At 41.6% G+C, this 19,108-nt stretch overlaps 1 protein-coding gene across 2 annotated transcripts in view; it reads left to right on the plus strand.

Moving 5' to 3' along the window:
• The window catches only part of si:dkey-220o5.5 (actin filament-associated protein 1-like 2), a 99,287-nt gene that overhangs the window by 38,762 nt on the left and 41,417 nt on the right, over positions 1 to 19,108 (plus strand). The window contains exons 2-3 of one of the 2 annotated variants that reach the window (XM_014174854.2): positions 2,960 to 3,072; positions 14,314 to 14,442. In XM_014174854.2, the coding sequence (XP_014030329.1) occupies positions 3,039 to 3,072; positions 14,314 to 14,442 (163 nt within the window). In that variant the 5' untranslated portion in view covers positions 2,960 to 3,038. The remainder of the gene's footprint in view (positions 1 to 2,959; positions 3,073 to 14,313; positions 14,443 to 19,108) is intronic. The other variant, XM_045708449.1, reaches the window with a different exon arrangement.

The following is a 19,108-nucleotide window of genomic DNA, read 5'->3' on the forward strand; positions in this document are numbered from 1 at the left end:
TTGCCCCATGGTCCCTGGTCAAAAGTAGTGCACTATATAGGCCCGCAGAGCCTGCTGCCTAGGATCAGCTCCAAAAGAGCCAGAGGCTGTCACACAGTACATCTTTAATCTTTGTTTGCCCTACCAGCTAAACATTGCCACCAGGTTAACAGACAGTATTTGTTTAGTGACTTGGTTTTAGTGCTTTCTTGTCAAATCTGTCTTGTCTGAAGGTCACTATGTGCAGTTCACACCAATGAGGTAACAGTAGAAGCCCTTTATCTCAAAGGGTTAGTATAATACCACATTGAAGGGTCAATTTCTCTGCTGGCAATTAAGATTTACTAGATTAAGATTACTAGATTATTAATGTATGTTTTCTCAATAATAATTGACTGTGCACGTGACCTTGTATATGAAAGAACTATGTTTTTGAACAAAGAGCTGCTGGCAAAGGTGGGGGGCATCATGAAACAAAGCATCATTGTAAAGCATTGATTCCTACAGGAAAACAAACACAGAGGAGTTAAAGAGAGAGTGACATAGTTGGAGGACATTGTGAAATATGATGATTGCCCTGCATGTATTTGGTCTCTATGTAATTCCCACTATGAGAGGAACTCTTTGACTTTGTTTTTTCACTGTGTGCCTGCCTGGAGTGATGCATGAATTATGAATCAAAACAACTGAGCTAGTGAGTGAGATGGCTTCATTCAAGACTAATAATCCTCAATGCCGCCCAGGCACTAAGGCATTCTTTTCATGAAGCCGTTTAAAAACTATTGAGGACATAACAAGGGACTTGTTTTATGTGGTCCATGTTGCAGTGGCAGTTCAGAGTAGAAAGACCCGAACCCCTCACGTACTTTTCTCTTTTTGTTAACACGTAGAGAGATAATGGGACTACTGCAGCACAAAGGGCCTCTGATTGCAGCGCCCACATACTGCAGGCTCCAGCTCTGTGGTGGCAGAACTGGGCCCTCACTGTTGGGCTAGAACAGAAGCACTGATCCATTCCCTTTGATTATTTTCTACATAAAAATAAATTGTCATCATCACACATACAGTATCAGCACATAGTCACATAGCTCGTCTATATTCTTGAGTCTAGTTATTTTTGGCCACATACAGTGCATATCGTAAGTATTCAACCCCCTTGGATTTCTCCACAGTTTATTGTGGAGATTAAAATGAATTTAATTGCCATTTTTTTTGTCAACGATCTATACAAAATACTCATGGTGAGGACCTGCCTTACAACAAGCCTACAAGCCCTCAATCCAGCCTCTCTCAGCCTATGGCGGACAGTCTAAGCACTGATGGAGGGATTGTGCGTTCCTGGTGTAACTCGGGCAGTTGTTGTTGCCATCCTGTACCTGTCCCGCAGGTGTGATGTTCGGATGTACCGATCCTGTGCAGGTGTTGTTACACGTGGTCTGCCACTGCGAGGACGATCAGCTGTCCGTCCTGTCTCCCTGTAGCACTGTCTTAGGCGTCTCACAGTACGGACATTGCAATTTATTGCCCTGGCCATCTCCTTGCAGCATGGCTAAGGCACATTCACGCAGATGAGCAGGGACCCTGGGCATCTTTCTTTTGGTGTTTGTCAGAGTCAGTAGAAAGGCCTCTTTAGTGTCCTAAGTTTTCATAACTGTGACCTTAATTGCCTACCGTCTGTAAGAATGTTCATTAACTGTTTATGGTTCATTGAACAAGCATGGGAAACAGTGTTTAAACCTTTTACAATGAAGATCTGTGAATTTATTCGGATTTTTACGAGTTATGTTTGAAAGACAGGGTCCTGAAAAATGGACGTTTCTTTTTTTGCTGAGTTTATGTGTATTAAAATAGTCAAAAGTTTAGTATTTCATACCATATTCCTAGCACGCAATGATTACATCAAGTTTGTGACTCTACAAACTTGTTGGATGCCTTTTCTGTTTGTTTTGGTTGTTTCAGATTATTTTCTGCCCAAATAGAATTGAATGGTAAATAATTTGTCATTTTGGAGTCACTTTTATTGTAAATAAGAGTATAATATGTTTCTAAACACTTCTACATTCATCTGGATGCTACCTTGATTACAGATAAGTCATCGTGAATATTTATGAGTCAGAAAGTTACAGACAGACACATATCTGTAATTTCTAAACAGTTTTCCCAATGTGGATGAAAATACCTTCAAATTAAAGCAGACAAATGGTACATTAACCTTATAGTCATTGTATCAGTCCCAAAAAATATTCATTGTGCCAACAATCAAGGAGGGCACTGTATATCTTGATTAGATAAGTATCCACCCCCCTAAGTCAATACATATTAGAAACATCTTTGGCAGCGATTACAGCCATGAATCTTTTTAGGTAAGTCTCTTAGGGGGGGAATTTCAACCCGAGTTAAGCATGCATAAATGGAATGTTGTTCCCTTTTTATGCACTTTTCTCTCTACCCGTATTCTTAGCTTGAACTTAAGCATTTAAAATCGCATGCTATTCACCTGCTATTAGTTTGGGGTGGAGATTAAAGAAATTAAGGTGTGGTGGAGGTGTGTCTACAGGTCCACCGTATTCTAACCTTGACTTAAATCCCTCATAATTCCACCAATTTTACATGCGATGAAACAATGAATAAGGTCGAGCAACCTGTCGGTTCCAAGTGGAACAACATCTACATTATTTTTTTCGATACAAATAAACTTATATTCATTGTAGCGGTTTCAGGGGTTGTGTGGTGGATGGACGGTATGTGCCTGTGAGGTTTCTGTGTTTTCTGGCTGCCAGGACCACGGACAGCAATGGGAAGTATTCCCCAGAGGCAAGACCAGCGACAGCTCAGGGGAAACTTCCAGACTGCAGCAGAACAGCCACACCTGTCTCCAGTTGTAATTAGAGACTAAACTGCAGACAGGTGAAACCACTCAGGGCCTCTACTTAACCGCGCCCTGGGTTTGCTTTCTTTGTCTTTCCTTTGACCCCGGCAGGTGAAGGAGGCTATTGGAGAGACTGAGCATATGGTGGAGAAGGAGGTATAACTGAACTGAAGATTACAGCATGGAGTGAATGCCAAAGACCAAGAGTGGAGGACCTTCCACTGGTGACGACATATTTACTTTGTTTGTTTGAGTTGTGTATACCAGGAACACTGCCAGTACCTGATAAAGAATAAACTCTTAACACTTCACGTGGACTGGTGGTCTGTGTTTGAATGTGTAAATCCTGCCTTACCAAGATCATGGCGCTGAAACCACCACACCATTCACTGTAATTTAGAAATTGATAAGCACTATTGATTGATAAGAACTAGGTACAGTGAGGGGGGGAAGTATTTGATCCCCTGCTGATTTTGTATGTTTGCCCACTTACAAAGAAATTATCAGTCTATAATTTTAATGGTAGGTTTATTTGAACAGTGAGAGACAGAATAACAACAAAAAAATCCAGAAAAACGCATGTCAAAAATGTTATAAATTGATTTGCATTTTAATGAGGGAAATAAGTATTTGACCCCTCTGCAAAACATGACTTTGGCAAAACCATTGTTGGCAATCACAGAGGTCAGACGTTTCTTGTAGTTGGCCACCAGGTTTGCACACATCTCAGGAGGGATTTTGTCCCACTCCTCTTTGCAGATCTTCTTCAAGTCATTAAGGTTTCGAGGCTGACGTTTGGCAACTCGAACCTTCAGCTCCCTCCACAGATTTTCTATGGGATTAAGGTCTGGAGACTGGCTAGGCCACTCCAGGACCTTAATGTGCTTCTTCTTGAGCCACTCCTTTGTTGCCTTGACCGTGTGTTTTGGGTCATTGTCATGCTGGAATACCCATCCACGACCCATTTTCAATGCCCTGGCTGAGGGAAGGATGTTCTCACCCAAGATTTGACGGTACATGGCCCCGTCCATCGTCCCTTTGATGCGGTGAAGTTGTCCTGTCCCCTTAGCAGAAAAACACCCCCAAAGCATAATGTTTCCACCTCCATGTTTGACGGTGGAGATGGTGTTCTTGGGGTCATAGGGAACATTCCTCCTCCTCCAAACACGGCGAGTTGAGTTGATGCCAAAGAGCTCCATTTTGGTCTCATCTGACCACAACACTTTCACCCAGTTGTCCTCTGAATCATTCAGATGTTCATTGGCAAACTTCAGACGGGCATGTATATGTATTCTTGAGCAGGGGGACCTTGCGGGCGCTGCAGGATTTCAGTCCTTCACGGCGTAGTGTGTTACCAATTGTTTTCTTGGTGACTATGGTCCCAGCTGCCTTGAGATCATTGACAAGATTCTCCCGTGTAGTTCTGGGCTGATTCCTCACTGTTTTCATGATCATTGCAACCCCACGAGGTGAGATCTTGCATGGAGCCCCAGGCCGAGGGATATTTACAGTTCTTTTGTGTTTCTTCCATTTGCGAATAATCGCACCAAATGTTGTCACCTTCTCAGCAAGCTGCTTGGCAATGGTCTTGTAGCCCATTCCAGCCTTGTGTAGGTCTACAATCTTGTCCCTGACATCTTTGGAGAGCTCTTTGGTCTTGGCCATGGTGGATAGTTTGGAATCTGATTGATTGATTGCTTCTGTGGACAGGTGTCTTTTTTACAGGTAACAAGCTGCAGTTAGGAGCACTCCCTTTAAGAGTGTGCTCCTAATCTCAGCTCGTTACCTGTATAAAAGACACCTGGGAGCCATAAATCTTTCTGATTGAGAGGGGGTCAAATACTTATTTCCCTCATTAAAATGCAAATCAATTTATAACATTTTGGACATGCGTTTTTCGGGATATTTTTGTTGTTATTCTGTCTCTCACTGTCCAAATAAACCTACCATTAAAATTATAGACTGATCCTTTCTTTATCAGTGGGCAAACGTACAAAATCAGCAGGGGATCAAATACTTTTTTCCCCCACTGTAAATGAGAGTTGTTTGGATAAGGGGAATTTAAATATAAATGAATTGTTTTAGATCTTAGATCTTTAGATTTTAGCTTAAGATCTCTGGAGACAAATGTGAAACCAGTCATATGGCAGCAAAGTGAAGCATATTAACATATCACCTTTTCCACAGTGAAGTTTATGAAATGCTGACCTTATAACTTGTAGGGATAACATTTGGAGACCCAAGCTATAGACTTCTGTAGCCATGCACAAATTATAGTAAAACCTACTGTCGTGGCTTTACTTCCATTAATCTGAGTACTTATTTAATCCACTAACTATGTTTGATTGAAACCCAATTTAATGGTATCATGTAACAATTAACTCATTAGGATTTGGGGCACCACGGATTAAGTTATTTAAAGAGTTACCAATCCCAAATTAAACTCTAAGGTCTTTACCTATAACGTCCATAAAACATATTAATCATATAGCTCAGTTGGTAGAGCATGGTGTTTGCAACGCCAGGGTTGTGGGTTCGATTCCCACGGGGGGCCAGTACAACAAAAAAAAATGCATGAAATGTATGCATTCACTACTGTAAGTCGCTCTGGATAAGAGCGTCTGCTAAATGACTAAAATGTAAAATGTAAAATAACCTTATTCTGAACAGTCAACCTTCTTGGATCTGTAAAAACCCCAGCCTTACTCATGATTCAGTACTACACATTGGTTTAACTATTTATTTACTAGTTAACTAAATAACACAGAACAAACATACACACCTAATACATGAGGAAAAAGTCCCTAGCGGACTAACATGACTGCTTGTTTACCAAAAGAGAGAGGGGTAGAGAGAGAAAGAGACTGATTCTTGATACATTTGGAAACTACTCTCACAGTTATCATTTACTTTGCACACGAACCACCGCCCGTTTGGAGTAAGAAATCATGACTGTATTTACGTGTGAGTGCCTTCGGTCGTCTATCTCTGTCGAAAACCAAGCCTTCTTGGAAAAGGGTTTGGTTGGGTCTCACGTAAGGCTCTGATTGTCCATAAAGGTCACAATGGGGGCCTGTTCGTGACCACAAGAGGTCACGAACAGGCCCCCATTAACATTGACAGGGCTGTAGTGGAGCGGGTCGAGAGTTTCAAGTTCCTTGGTGTCCACATCACCAACAAACTATCATGGTCCAAACATACCAAGACAGTCGCGAAGAGGGCACGACAAAACCTTTTCCCCCTCAGGAGACAAAAGATTTGGCATGGGTCCCCAGATCTTCAAAAGGTTCTACAGCTGCACCATCGAGAGCATCCTGACTGGTTGCATCACCGCCTGGTATGGCAACTGCTCGGCATCTGACCGTAAGGCGCTACAGAGGGTAGTGCGCACGGCCCAGTACTTCACTGGGGCCAAGCTTCCTGCCATCCAGGACCTACATAATAGGTGGTGTCAGAGGAAAGCCCATAAAATTGTCAGATACTCCAGTCATCCAAGTTCTAGACTGTTTTCTCTCATACCGGAGCGCCAAGTCTAGGACCAAAAGGCTCCGCAACAGCTTCTACCCCCAAAATGTAAGACTGCTGAACAATTCATAAAATCGCCACCGGACAATTTACATTGACCCCTCCCTCCCCTCGCTTTTGTTCACTGCTGCTACTCGCTGTTTGTTTGTTACCCATGCATAGTCACTTCGTCCCCACCTACATGTACAGATTACCTCAACTACGCTCGCACACTAACTCGGTACCGGTGCCCCGTGTATATAGCCTCGTTATTCTTATTGTGTTACTTTTATTATTACTTTTTTATTTTAGTACTTGGTAAATATTTTCTTCTTGAACTGCATTGTTGGTTAAGGGCTTGTAAGTAAGCATTTCATGGTAAAGTCTACACTTAACACACTGCAGTACCTTTTGTCCTTCTGGAAGGTTCTCCCATCTCCACAGAGGAACTCTGGCGCTCTGTCAGATTGACCATCAGGTTCTTTGTCACCTCCCTGACCAAGGCACTTCTCCCCCTATTGCTCAGTTTGGCCGGGCGGCCAGCTCTTGGTAGAGTCTTCCATTTAAGAATGAAGGAGGCCACTGTGTTCTTGGGGACCTTCAATGCTGCAGACATTTTTTGGTACCCTTCCCCAGATCTGTGCCTCGACACAATCCTGTCTCGGAGCTCTACAGACAATTCCTTCAACCTCATGGCTTGGTTTTTGCTCTGACATGCACTGTCAACTGTGGGATCTTATATAGACCGGTGTGTGCCTTTCCAAATCATGTCCAATCAATTGAATTTACCACAGGTGGACTCCAATCAAGTTGTAGAAATTTCTCAAGGATGATCAATGGAAACAGGATGCACCTGACCTCATTTTGAGTCTTATAGCAAAGGGTCTGAATACTGAGACCTGTTTTCGCTTTGTCATTATGGGGTATTGTGTGTAGATTTATGATTTTAGAATAAGGCTGTAACCTAACAAAATGTGGAAAAAGTCAAGGGGTCTGAATACTTTCCGAATGCAATGTATATATCCACAGAAAAAAGACAGATATTGCTTCTGTTGCCTGTTTGAATGTTCGCTTAAAAGCCTAATGATTCCATGAGCACCATTCCTCATGCAATGGCAAAATATTGGATAAAGCAATTTCACAGATTTGTCTGTTTTAAATCTTTGCTGTAATAAAGGCGTTACATCTTGTTTTCTCGTTAGAACAGCTATATTACTTATAATTTGTTTAGTGTTGTTTACACTGCTCCAAACAGGCAGAAAAGTCATATTGGAATCTAATAGCACCTGTTTGTCACATAATATGCACACAGCTCTCGCTCCTATACCCTACTTTTTCGTGATCTTCTTATTGTTATTGTTATTGTTACAATTATTATTATCATCATCGTTATAAAAGTAAGTCATGTCGCTATCATTAGTAGGCTTTGTATAGTAGCCTTGTATCACCACCATCAAGCTGTAGGCCTAAGAGTGCATCCTGCTAAGTCTTAATACTGTAACTTACTTAGGCCTATATTTCATTATAGGCTATTGTATCAATCAATCATTAATTTGTTCATGCCATCACATACATTCATGCTTTGAAATGCAATCAAGCGTTTTAGGTTTAAAATGAAATAACAAAGGTAGCTTTGAATAATTAGCCTAAACAATAAATAAACTGCAAACGTGTTCTTCGTCTGCTGTAATAAAGATTTTATATATTTTTCCATTAGAAAAGACTCTTTAGTACACTTATTTATTTAGTGTTGTTTACACTGTTCCAAATGGTCAGAAAAATATTATAATATTGTAATCTAACAACAACTGTTTGGCACACATAATACTCACGCAACGTGTGCTCCTATACCCTTATTTTTCTTGATCTCCAGTAGTTTCCACAACTAATTCAAATGTCTTTCACAGATCTGACTTCCCCTTTCCCTCCTGAGCAACCAATAAACATTCACCCATTTCGAGTTTCTTTTTCACATCCTCCGCATCCATTTTGCTGTCGACATGACTGTGTTTGGAGTTTGTTATAACCAATTTATTGATGTGATTATGATAGGCTATAGGTCAGGCCCAATTGGTCACATGCAATGCTTACATGTTTCACATAAAGAGAGCAAGGGTTGAGGGAATAGGGAATGTTCTTCCTAAACAAATTAGTGATTTCGTTAACAGAACTTTTCAGTCAGAAACAAGTAAGAAACGAATTGGCAAAAATTATGTTGCAGCTTCAGCACGGACAGCGCCATAAACACTTGCTGTGCTGTGGTGCCTTCTCGCTGCAGTAGGGAGGAGTGCAAGACAACTTGCACCCATCACACAGGCACTCGCTGTCATTTTTTTTGCACAGTCTGACTATCAAGCTCTTTCTTGAGTCATTTGTGTGTTCTTAATTATTGAATCAAACAGTTTGCTTAAAGCATCAGACAACCTCAGTGCAAATGTGGTTGATTTTATACAAACACATAAGTTGTGTCTGTCTATATATGGAAAAATAAGTTTAAACATTTTGACCAATCGATTGGCCCAAAGAACAGGACAACTCTCGGTCGATCAAGAATTTTTGGGTCGGGGACAGCCCTACTATAGCCCAATTGATGTGGATGGGGGCGTGCTTGCCTCTCCGTTTCCTGTAGTCCACGATCATCTCCTTTGTCTTGAGGGAGAGGTTATTGTCCTGGCACCACACTGCCAGGTCTCGGACGTCCTCCCTATAGGCTGCCTCATCTTCCTACCACTGTCGTGTCGTCAGCAAAATTGATGATAGTGTTGGAGTCATGCGCGGCCAAGGAGTACAGGAGGGAACTAAGCAAACACCCATGAGCGGACCCCGTGTTGATGGTCAGCATAGCAAAAGTGTTGTTGCCTACCCTCACCACCTGAGGGCGGCCAGTCTGGTAGTCCAGGATCCAGTTGTAGATGGAGATGTTCAGTCCCAGGGTCCTGAGCTTGGTGATGAGCTTGAAGTGGACTATGGTGTTTCCCAGCGCATCTTGACCAGGGGCTAACGGTTGAGGGGGGAGCTAGCGGGCTTGTCCATGAGCTAGCAGAGCTTGACAAGGTGCTAGCTGTTGACGGGGAGCTAGCACGGCTTGACCTGGGTCTAGCGGATGAGGAGCTAGCATGGCCAGGGGCTAGCAGAAGTTGGAGAAGGGCTAGCATGGCCAGGGCCTAGCAGAGGTTGGAGATGGGCTAGAGTTGCATTGCCAGGAGCTAGCAGAGGTTGAGGGGAGCTAGCTCATTGTCAGATGGAGCTAGCATAGGTTGAGGAGCTAGCGTAGCATGGTTAGCGGCTAGCAGAGGTTGAGGATGAGTTAGTGTAGCATCTTGAGCAGGAGCTAGTGGGGGGGGTTAGTGAGGGCTAGCCGGATAGCTGGATTGACATGTGGACAGTCTAGGAGCAGAGGCTACTTCATCCTCCAAGAGGTTCTGTTGAATGAAGCTGCAAACAAGCTCAGGTGACGAGAGGTCAAGTTCTGCTAGGCGGATTCACCTCTCAAGTTTTAGTTTCCTAGCAATCCTTTTCCTTTCCGTTGTTGCTGCCTCCTATAGTATTTGAGCTGCTTTGGCGTAAGCATCAATCTGAAGGCATTGTGCATGCAATTTTTCCTCCTCCATTTGTCTTTAAATTTCCTCAACTTTATCCCTATTTTGTTTCTCCTCCAGAATACTAGTTTGTAGGTCTCTCGGGGAGGCACGACTGCAAGTGGAGTGTCCTGTGACTGAGGCATGCTCTGTGAAGTTTAAGTCCTTGTCACAATTTAATTTTTACTCTTTGTAGTGCGGCTTCATTCAGTATTGGGTGCTGTTAGACGCTGACTTCCTATCCCATAGAGCCAGGGGGTGCTGTTGGAGTCCCCCATGTGCTAAGTGAGACAAGCTTCCAGGAGGAATGGGGTCATCTTGGCGTACTGGTGTACCTGTCCAGCCATGTCTATGGTACTTTGGAGCACATCATTGGGGTCCGAACTCCTGATCTCCATAGGTACTCTGTGATTGCTCGCTCTATCTGTCTCGAAGGGCCATTTAAAATAGATTTGCGGTTGAAATAGAGCCACACAATCACATGCAGGAGCCAGGAGTTTTAGAGGAACCATTGTTTTATTTTCAACAACATTTTCAGCCATGGTTCCTAAAAGGGACAAAAAGGCCAGTAAATTATATTTTATCAACAATATTTAAACCAATAAGCAATTAATATTCAAGCAATGAATTTATAGACATTGTGATAAACATGCATAAATAATATTACAAGAGGGTTCTGACGAAATTCCTAAACAAACAAACAAATGCAAGTTATATGTCAAAGAAAAAGTGTATCACCACAATGAAATTGTCTTTAGATAAATCAACTACATGAAAGGATAATTGCTTATAAATCGAAACCATTAACATCCTGAGACAACTTTAAGAAATATAAAGACATATTAGAGCCTCTAAATACAGGCTACAAGGCATAACCAGGCCGACTTCAAACGCTGACATAAAAGTACTAAAGTCACCGGTGCATTAACAGCTACCCGGTGAATGCAAACCATGCAGGACAAATCAGCGTACAAGTACAAATAAAAAATCAACGCATGCGCTTTTAAATGGAGCTGAGGCTGCGCCCTTTATGAATACTGACCTCGAGCCCACTTAAGATGTAACTGGGCCCTTGCCTTCAGAAGGTCCTAGTCATTAATGGTGCAACCCTAATACCTCCTACTTAGCCCTCCCCCTCGTTTTTGAGTGTCCCTCGGTGGGGGAGTGGCAATCGAAAACGGAGCAACTAGTGGTAGAGAAATAAGGCCTGGGGCAGTGGTTCCCAAACGGGGATCGCAACCCCATGTGGAGTCACCTGATATGAAACTGGGGTCGCGAGAGAATTAGCAAAATCCTGAAAACAACTAAAAATATACAAAAATATATATTTAATATCGTCTTTGTATCTCAAATCATTGAAATGGGTTAACCTTAAAAATCGAAATAAAATTGATGTGTGGGGAGGCAGAGGCACAGAAACTCACATCAGTATCTTTGTCAGATAACACTGTTAAACAAATCATTTATGCTATTGCTAACAATCAAGAGGAAACTGACTGAACGACAAAAAAACTCGCTATAAAAATTCGCTATACATGTCGGGGGATGCTATTCCCGAGGACAAATTGTTCTGTCTCACGATTCCCAAGCATTAAACGGCACAGGGGATGTTCAGTGTGTTGTGTGGCTATATTGACAAAAAACAGATTCCATGGGATCGAATGGTGGGCTTTTGCACCTATGTTGGGACGGCATGCAGGCCTCTGCACTCTAGTTATGAATGTGTCTCCCTCTGCCATATGGACGCATTGTATGATACACTGAGAAAAACTGCCTGCAAAAGAGCTGAGCACAGATAAAGTATACTGCAGCAGGTAACTTTGATTGCAAATCCACTGCCCGCACACCTGCTCGCAAAACTATGTGTAAATTTAGGATCAGAGCATGACAATGTTCTATTTCACGCTTACCAAGATGCAAGCCGAGGCTTGATGGTTATCGAGGGGGAATGCTGGAAAGATTTTTCGCATTAAAGAGAGGAACTGTTGTCATTCACAAATGATGGATGCAAAAAAACTGATTTGCTTAACTTTCTGTGTAATGACAAGAAAATGTGTCTCCTTGCCTATGTAACAGAGATATTTGGGAAACTGAATGAACTGAATGCAAGCATACAGGGGAAATACAAAAACATTCTACAAATGAGAGACCGAATTAGTGGATTCAAAGGAAATAATTGTTATTGGAGAGAATCTTTTAAAAGTGAACCATGCCCCTTTCCCTCGTCTGTGCATGTTTCTGACAGCATCAGTAACTGTCCCACACAAGTGATGACTGCTCACCTCCAATGCTTGGAAGAGCACTTTGGGACCTACTTTCCAATCCATTTGACTGTGATCATGGCTCAGTTGACATGCCGGTAAGTGACACCGAACAGCTGATCGATCTGTCATGTGACCGAATGCTGCAGACAACGCATTTATGGGTCACTACAGAGGAGTTTTGGTTCCTGATTCAAAGGGAATACCCTGCTGTCTCCATCTGAGCATTAAAACTCATGGTAACCTTTGCCAGCTCATATCTGTGTAAAGCTGGATTCAGTGCTCTCGTCTGCATTAAAACCAAATATCGATAAAATATGGATGTGACAGCAGAGATGAAGTATGTACTGTCGACCATGCCCCCTGACTTTGAGAGCTAGTACGCGACATACATCAAGCACACCCGTCTCAGTAGTGGTGGTGAGATAAGGGAAATTATGTCAGACTAATTTGAAATTGACTGTTATAGCCCCACATTAAAAGTATGTGATGGTGAGTTGAGTAAATCTGAAATACTGTTAGAATGTTTTTCAATTGACTGCCATAGCCCCAAATAAAAAAGTAACATTGGCTGTTAATTATGTGATTTTCACATGGTTGGGGTCGTGAGAATTTTCCTATATCAAAATAAGGTCGTAGGCCAAAAAAGTTTGGGAACCCCTGGCCTAGGGAATGGGACATCACTACATCACTCGCGCACATCAGAAACTTCCAACAGATACCACGCAATTCTTTGACAACGAGCCTTGTGTTTTTCACAATGCCTGTACTGGAGGCAGTAATATCTTTCCTTTATATTTCTCATGCAACAAATACATACTCACCATATGAGTAACAAATGAGAACAGCAGAACAACAATGTGCCTGTAATGTACCCATCCTCTGGCTATGGTTCATGTGGAGTAGTAGCCTACGGAAGCAGGACTTTCACTCCATAGCAGTTTGACATGTAAAATAAAGTGGTGATCCTAACTGACCTAAGACCGGGAATCTTTACTAGGATTAAACGTCAGGAATTGTGGAAAAACTGAGTTTAAATGTATTTGGCTAAGGTGTATGTGTCACGTCCTGACCAGTAAAGGGGTTATTTGTTCTTATAGTTTGGTCAGGACGTGGCAGGGGGTATTTGTTTTATGTGGTTCAGGGTGTGTTTGTGTATGTGTTCATGTAGAGGGGGTATTTGATTTATTAGTCCAGGGTTTTGGTTATTGTTCTATGTTAGTTTATTTCTATGTTCAGTCTGGTCGTTTGTATTTCTATGTTTAGCTAATTGGTGTTGGGGCCTTCAGTTGGAGGCAGCTGTTTATCGTTGCCTCTGATTGAAGGTCCTATAAATAGGAATGTGTTTGTCATGGGATTTTGTTTCTTGTATTGCTGTGTGTTGCCTACAAGACTGTTTTGTCGTCCGTTTTTCGTGTTTGTTTTGGTTTAATAAAAATGAGCATTCACGTATCCGCTGCGCCTTGGTCCATCTATTACGACGACCGTGACAGTATGTAAACTTCCAACTTCAACTGTTTGAAGATAAATGTATAGCTAGTTGGCAAATGTTAGCTATTTAGCTTGCTTGTTAAATAGCTATTTTCGTAAATTAACTTTATTACCAAACAATATGGAGAATCATTTGTCTTTATATTAACTAACATATTCCTCTTAACTGTATTATTTTTTTGTACATGATTCGTTATGTTATACTTACTTACATTTACTTACATCCTAATTTCTTTGTCAGCCATCTTCCTGAAGCAACTATAGAACCTTAGGTCGTAGAGCTTCATGGGTGTTTTGATAACCACTCGATAGGAAGTCTGCATCTCGATTCGCTTGGTTTGGAGGGCCAACTAGAGGGCTGAAATGGTACTACTACTCGATCAAAGTTGAATTGGAACACCACTCCGAGTCGATGCGGCTCACAGGATCGCGCAACCAGAGGTGGAGGGCTAAGGGGGAGTATTGGGATTGAGCCATTGTTGACATCTGGGGTGTAAAAACCAGGAACCAAATGGAAGCAAACAGACGAAATGGGGAGGGACTAACATGAACTTGTCCAACAAGAAACACAAATTTTCATTGCAAAACGTTTTCCTTTGCACTAATGAATACACCTTTATTGTGTCCGCAGTGCTGAACCGGCTGATCACAGATCTGCACTCCTTCCTGGTGGTGCTGGACAGTGAGAACCTCAGCTACATCGCTCAGGCCCAAAAGAAGTCTATCTCAGAGCTGCTGTCCAAGCTGCAAGACACCCCTGGTAGGTCACTGTTGTTGTTACTTACTTACAGTGCCTAGTGAGTCTACAACACCCCTTGCACAGTCTTCACATGTTGGTGCCTTAACATAACATTTAAAAGGAGATTCAATTCGATTTTTTTCCCTGCAGATCTACACAACCTACTCCACATTTTCAAGTGAAAAATATCTTCCAAATTAGTTTTAAAAAAAAGAGAAGAAGTCTTGATTGCGTATGTCTTCACACCCCCAGAGAATACTTGGTGGAAGCACCTTTGGCAGCCATTACTACAGAACACCTGAAGGGACACAACAAAAAAAGCTCATTATTTAGCGTTCCCTCGTAAAATGCTTTGCGTTCCCTTGCAAAAAGTTTGTTAGCTAGTAACCTCGTCCACAGGCTATTGCGCACAACGTATTTGGGCGGAAGTCTCTGGGAACGAGATTAGCTAGCTAGCTAGCAACCTTCAAAACGAAGAGGACATTAAGGAACAGCCTTTTTGTCTTATAATTTCAATTTGGAAGGTGCATTGAAACAATTAGCTAGCATGATTATATCATTTCTAGCTCAGCCAACTATCTAGCTAGCAAGCTAACAATATGAATGATGTACTGACTAATAGCTATGGCTATTCTCAAGAACAAGCAAACCCTTATCTGAGGAACAAGTCCGATTGATCGAGCATTCTATTCAATGCATTTTGAAGGAGCGCTGATTTAATCAAAAGTGCATTAACCTCTCCAGCGTCTGATCCCGTCAGCGGGATCAAAATCCAGCGAAAAATCATATCGCCAATTAGCATTAAAAAAAATCATTATTTTTTTTTTTTTATGGATACACCTCTCCTGAATCGACCCACGTCGTCCGATTTCAAAAAGGTTTTACAGGAAAAGCAAATCATTAGATTATGTTAGATGAGTCCATCGTAAAAAGCAGCTTCATAGCCATTTTCCGACCAACCACTTGCATCACATATAATCAAAAAACAGCTAAATGCAGCACTAACCTTTTACAAACTTCATCAGATGGCACCCCTAGGACATCATGTTATACAATGCATGCATTCTTTTGTTCAATAAAGGTCATATTTATATATAAAAACAGCATTTTACATCGGCGCGTAACGTTGACTAAATAATTTCCCCTCAAATGCGTCCCGGTAAACAATGCTACATTTCCCTAAATTACTATCCGATAACGATTTTTTAAATTTATATTGTCAATCTAACATTTATAGATGAATATCTCTTGAGAACACCTGTCATACCAGATTTTAAATTAACTTTACTGGGTAATCACACTTTGCGATAAAAGGAGATGCGATACTCAGAAAATGAGCTAATAGACAGAGCTCGGCGCCATCTTGGCACAATCGCATGTCACATCTCATCTTGTATAATATTGTCAATAATCGCCTACCTTTAGTTGTCTTCATCAGAAAGCATCCCAGGTCCACAACAGATGTATTTTCGGTCGAAAAAGTCCATACTTCACGTTCCATTAGCCTGCTGTTGGTAGCGCGTCCTTGGGCTCTCTCCAAATTCTCCGATGTGCGCAGGGCTGAAGTTTCGGATAAAATGATTCTCCCGCCTGTAGGTTCGTTCAAACATGTCAAACGTTGTAAAACATTAATCTTCAGGGCCTGTAACACCAAGAGAGCCAATAAGATTCGAGGGGGATGATTTAATTGTCTTTCAAACCCATTCCAAAGGTGGGGGTAGACATGGCCGCCCGGCGTCATAATGGTGATGGCCCATCCCCTGTGACCAATTTCCAAAGAGTATCATTCACTGAGTTTCGACTGTATAAGGCTCAAACCACTGTGAAAAGACTGGCGACATCTAGTGGAAGCAATAGGAAGTGCTCACTGAACCATGGTTAACGGTGTGATTTATAGGGAAAGATGAGAAGTCGTGTCCACAATTCTGAATTCCACTTCCTGTTTCAATCGGTCTCGGGGTTTTGACTGCCATTTGAGTTCTGTTATACTCACAGACACCATTCAAACAGTTTTAGAAACTTTAGGGTGTTTTCTATCCATATATAATAAGTATATGCATGCCCTAGCTTCTGAGTTTGATTAGTAGGCCGTTGAAAATGGGAACGATTTTTTTTCAAAATGCGCTGTGATACCTAGGGTATCCTCAAGAGGTTTAACAGTGATTTGGAAGTACAATTACATTTAAAAAGGAGGCAAATAATTAGTACACTCTTTAAAAAAGGGTTCCAAATGGTTCTTTGGCTGTCCCCATAGGAGAACCCTTTTGGGTTCCATGTAGACCCCTCTGTGGAAAGGGTTCTTCTGTGGGGACAGCCGATGAACCATTTTAGGATCTAGATGGAGCCTTCTTTTCTAAGAGTGTAGGAAAACCTTTTGTCATCATTTTGATGTCGCCAGATTGACTTTAGATGCTGTGTAATGCTAGCTAGCTAGCTAAGATTGACAGAAGACCACTGGATTTTAGCTACCTAATGTTAGCCTTGCTAGCTATTTTTGACAAACTATGCTAGCTAATGACAACATTGCCATCTGTCTAAGGTAAATTTGATGACATGATAACAATGGCAAAGTTGTGTCCTACTAAACATTTGCCTACTTTAGAAATGTAATTTAGACTAAACCCCTGCTGTCCTTTTCCCTGGGCACCGAAGACGTGGATGTCAATTAAGGCAGCCCTCCGTACCTCTCTGATTCAGAGGGGTTGGGTTAAATGTGGAAGACAAATTTCAGTTTAATACATTCAGTTGTAAAACTGACAACATATACCCGTTTCCTTTACCCCGAACAACAATATAAATGCTACATGCAACAACTTCAAAGATTTTACAGTTGAGACATTTGTGCAATTGTGTTGTGTGACAAAACTACACATTTTAGTGTTTTTTTTATTGTCCCCAGCACACGGTGCAACTGTGTAATGATCATGCTGTTTAATCAGATTCTTGATATGCCACACCTGTCAGGTGAAGGGATTATCTTGGCAAAGGAGAAATGCTCACTAACAGGGATAGAAAAAAATGTGAGCACAACATTTGAGAGAAATAAGCCTTTTGTGCGTATGGACAATTTCTGGGATGTTTGATTTCATCTCATGTAACATGAGACGTTTATATTTGTGTTTAGTGTAAGTAGACCAGACGCAGCTGCTATCACATTGGTGTCTATGGGAGAGCCACCCCCTTCAATCGGCAATGGTAAACGGCCTGAGTGAACTAAAGTATCTTCATTTATCCACTATCTTTGGCTTTATGTAGTTATCCTGATACTCATATCTTACCTTATCTTCCCTTTAACATGCTTTTATTTATCAAAAAGAAAAACAAGTGTTCAAAAGTCAAATTGTAAATACCACAACTAATGAAATAAAACATAATAAAAAAAGTGTACAAGATAAACCAAGACATACAGTTGAAGTTTACATACACTTAGGTCGGAGTCATTAAAACTCGTTTTTCAACCACTCCACAAATTTCTTGTTAACAAACTATAGTTTTGGCAAGTCGGTTACGACATCTACTTTGTGCATGACACAAGTAATTTTTCCAACAATTGTTTACAGACAGATTATTTCACTTATAATTCACTGTATCACAATTCCAGTGGGTCAGAAGTTTACATACACTAAAATGACTGTGCCTCTAAACAGCTTGGAAAATTCCAGAAAATGATGTCATGGCTTTAGAAGCTTTTGATAGGCTAATTGACATAATTTGAGGCAATTGGACGTGTACCTGTGGATGTATTTCAAGGCCTACCTTCAAACTCTGTGCCTCTTTGCTTGACATCATGGGAAAATCAAAAGAAATCAGCCAAGACCTCAGAAAAAGAATTGTAGACCTCCACAATTCTGGTTCATCCTTGGGAGCAATTTCCAAATGCCTGAAGGTACCAAGTTCATCTGTACAAACAATAATACGCAAGTATAAACACCATGGGACCACGCAGCCGTCATACCTCTCAGGAAGGAGACGCATTCTGTCTCCTAGAGATGAACGTATTTTGGTGCGAAAAGTGCAAATCAATCCCAGAACAACAGCAAAGGACCTTGTGAAGATGCTGGAGGAAACAGGTACAAAAGTATCTGTATCCACAGTAAAACAAGTCCTATATCAACATAACCTGAAAGACCACTCAGCAAGGAAGAAGCCACTGCTCCAAAACCGCCATAAATAAGCCAGACTACGGTTTGCAACTGCACAAGCGGACAAAGATCGGACTTTTTGGAAAAATGTCCTCTGGTCTGATGAAACAAAAATAGAACTGTTTGGCCATAATGACCATCGTTATGTTTGGAGGAAAAAGGGAGAGGATTGCAAGGCGAAGAACACCATCCCAACCGTGAAGCACAGAGGTGGCAGCATCATGTTGTGGGGTGCTTTGCTGCAGGAGGGGCTGGTGCACTTCACAAAATAGATGGCATCATGAGGAAAGAAATGTATGTGGATATATTGAAGCAACATCTCAAGACATGAGTCAGGAAGTTAAAGCTTGGTTGCAAATGGGTCTTCCAAATGGACAATGACCCCAAGCATACATCCAAAGGACAACAAAGTCAATGTATTGGAGTGGCCATCACAAAGCCCTGACCTCAATCCCATAGAACATTTGTGGGCAGAACTCAAAAAGCGTGTCCGAGCAAGGAGGCCTACAAACCTGACTCAGTTACACTAGCTGCCAGGAGGAATG

This window comes from Salmo salar, chromosome ssa26 (genome assembly GCF_905237065.1).
Source record: "Salmo salar chromosome ssa26, Ssal_v3.1, whole genome shotgun sequence".
NCBI lineage: Eukaryota > Metazoa > Chordata > Actinopteri > Salmoniformes > Salmonidae > Salmo > Salmo salar.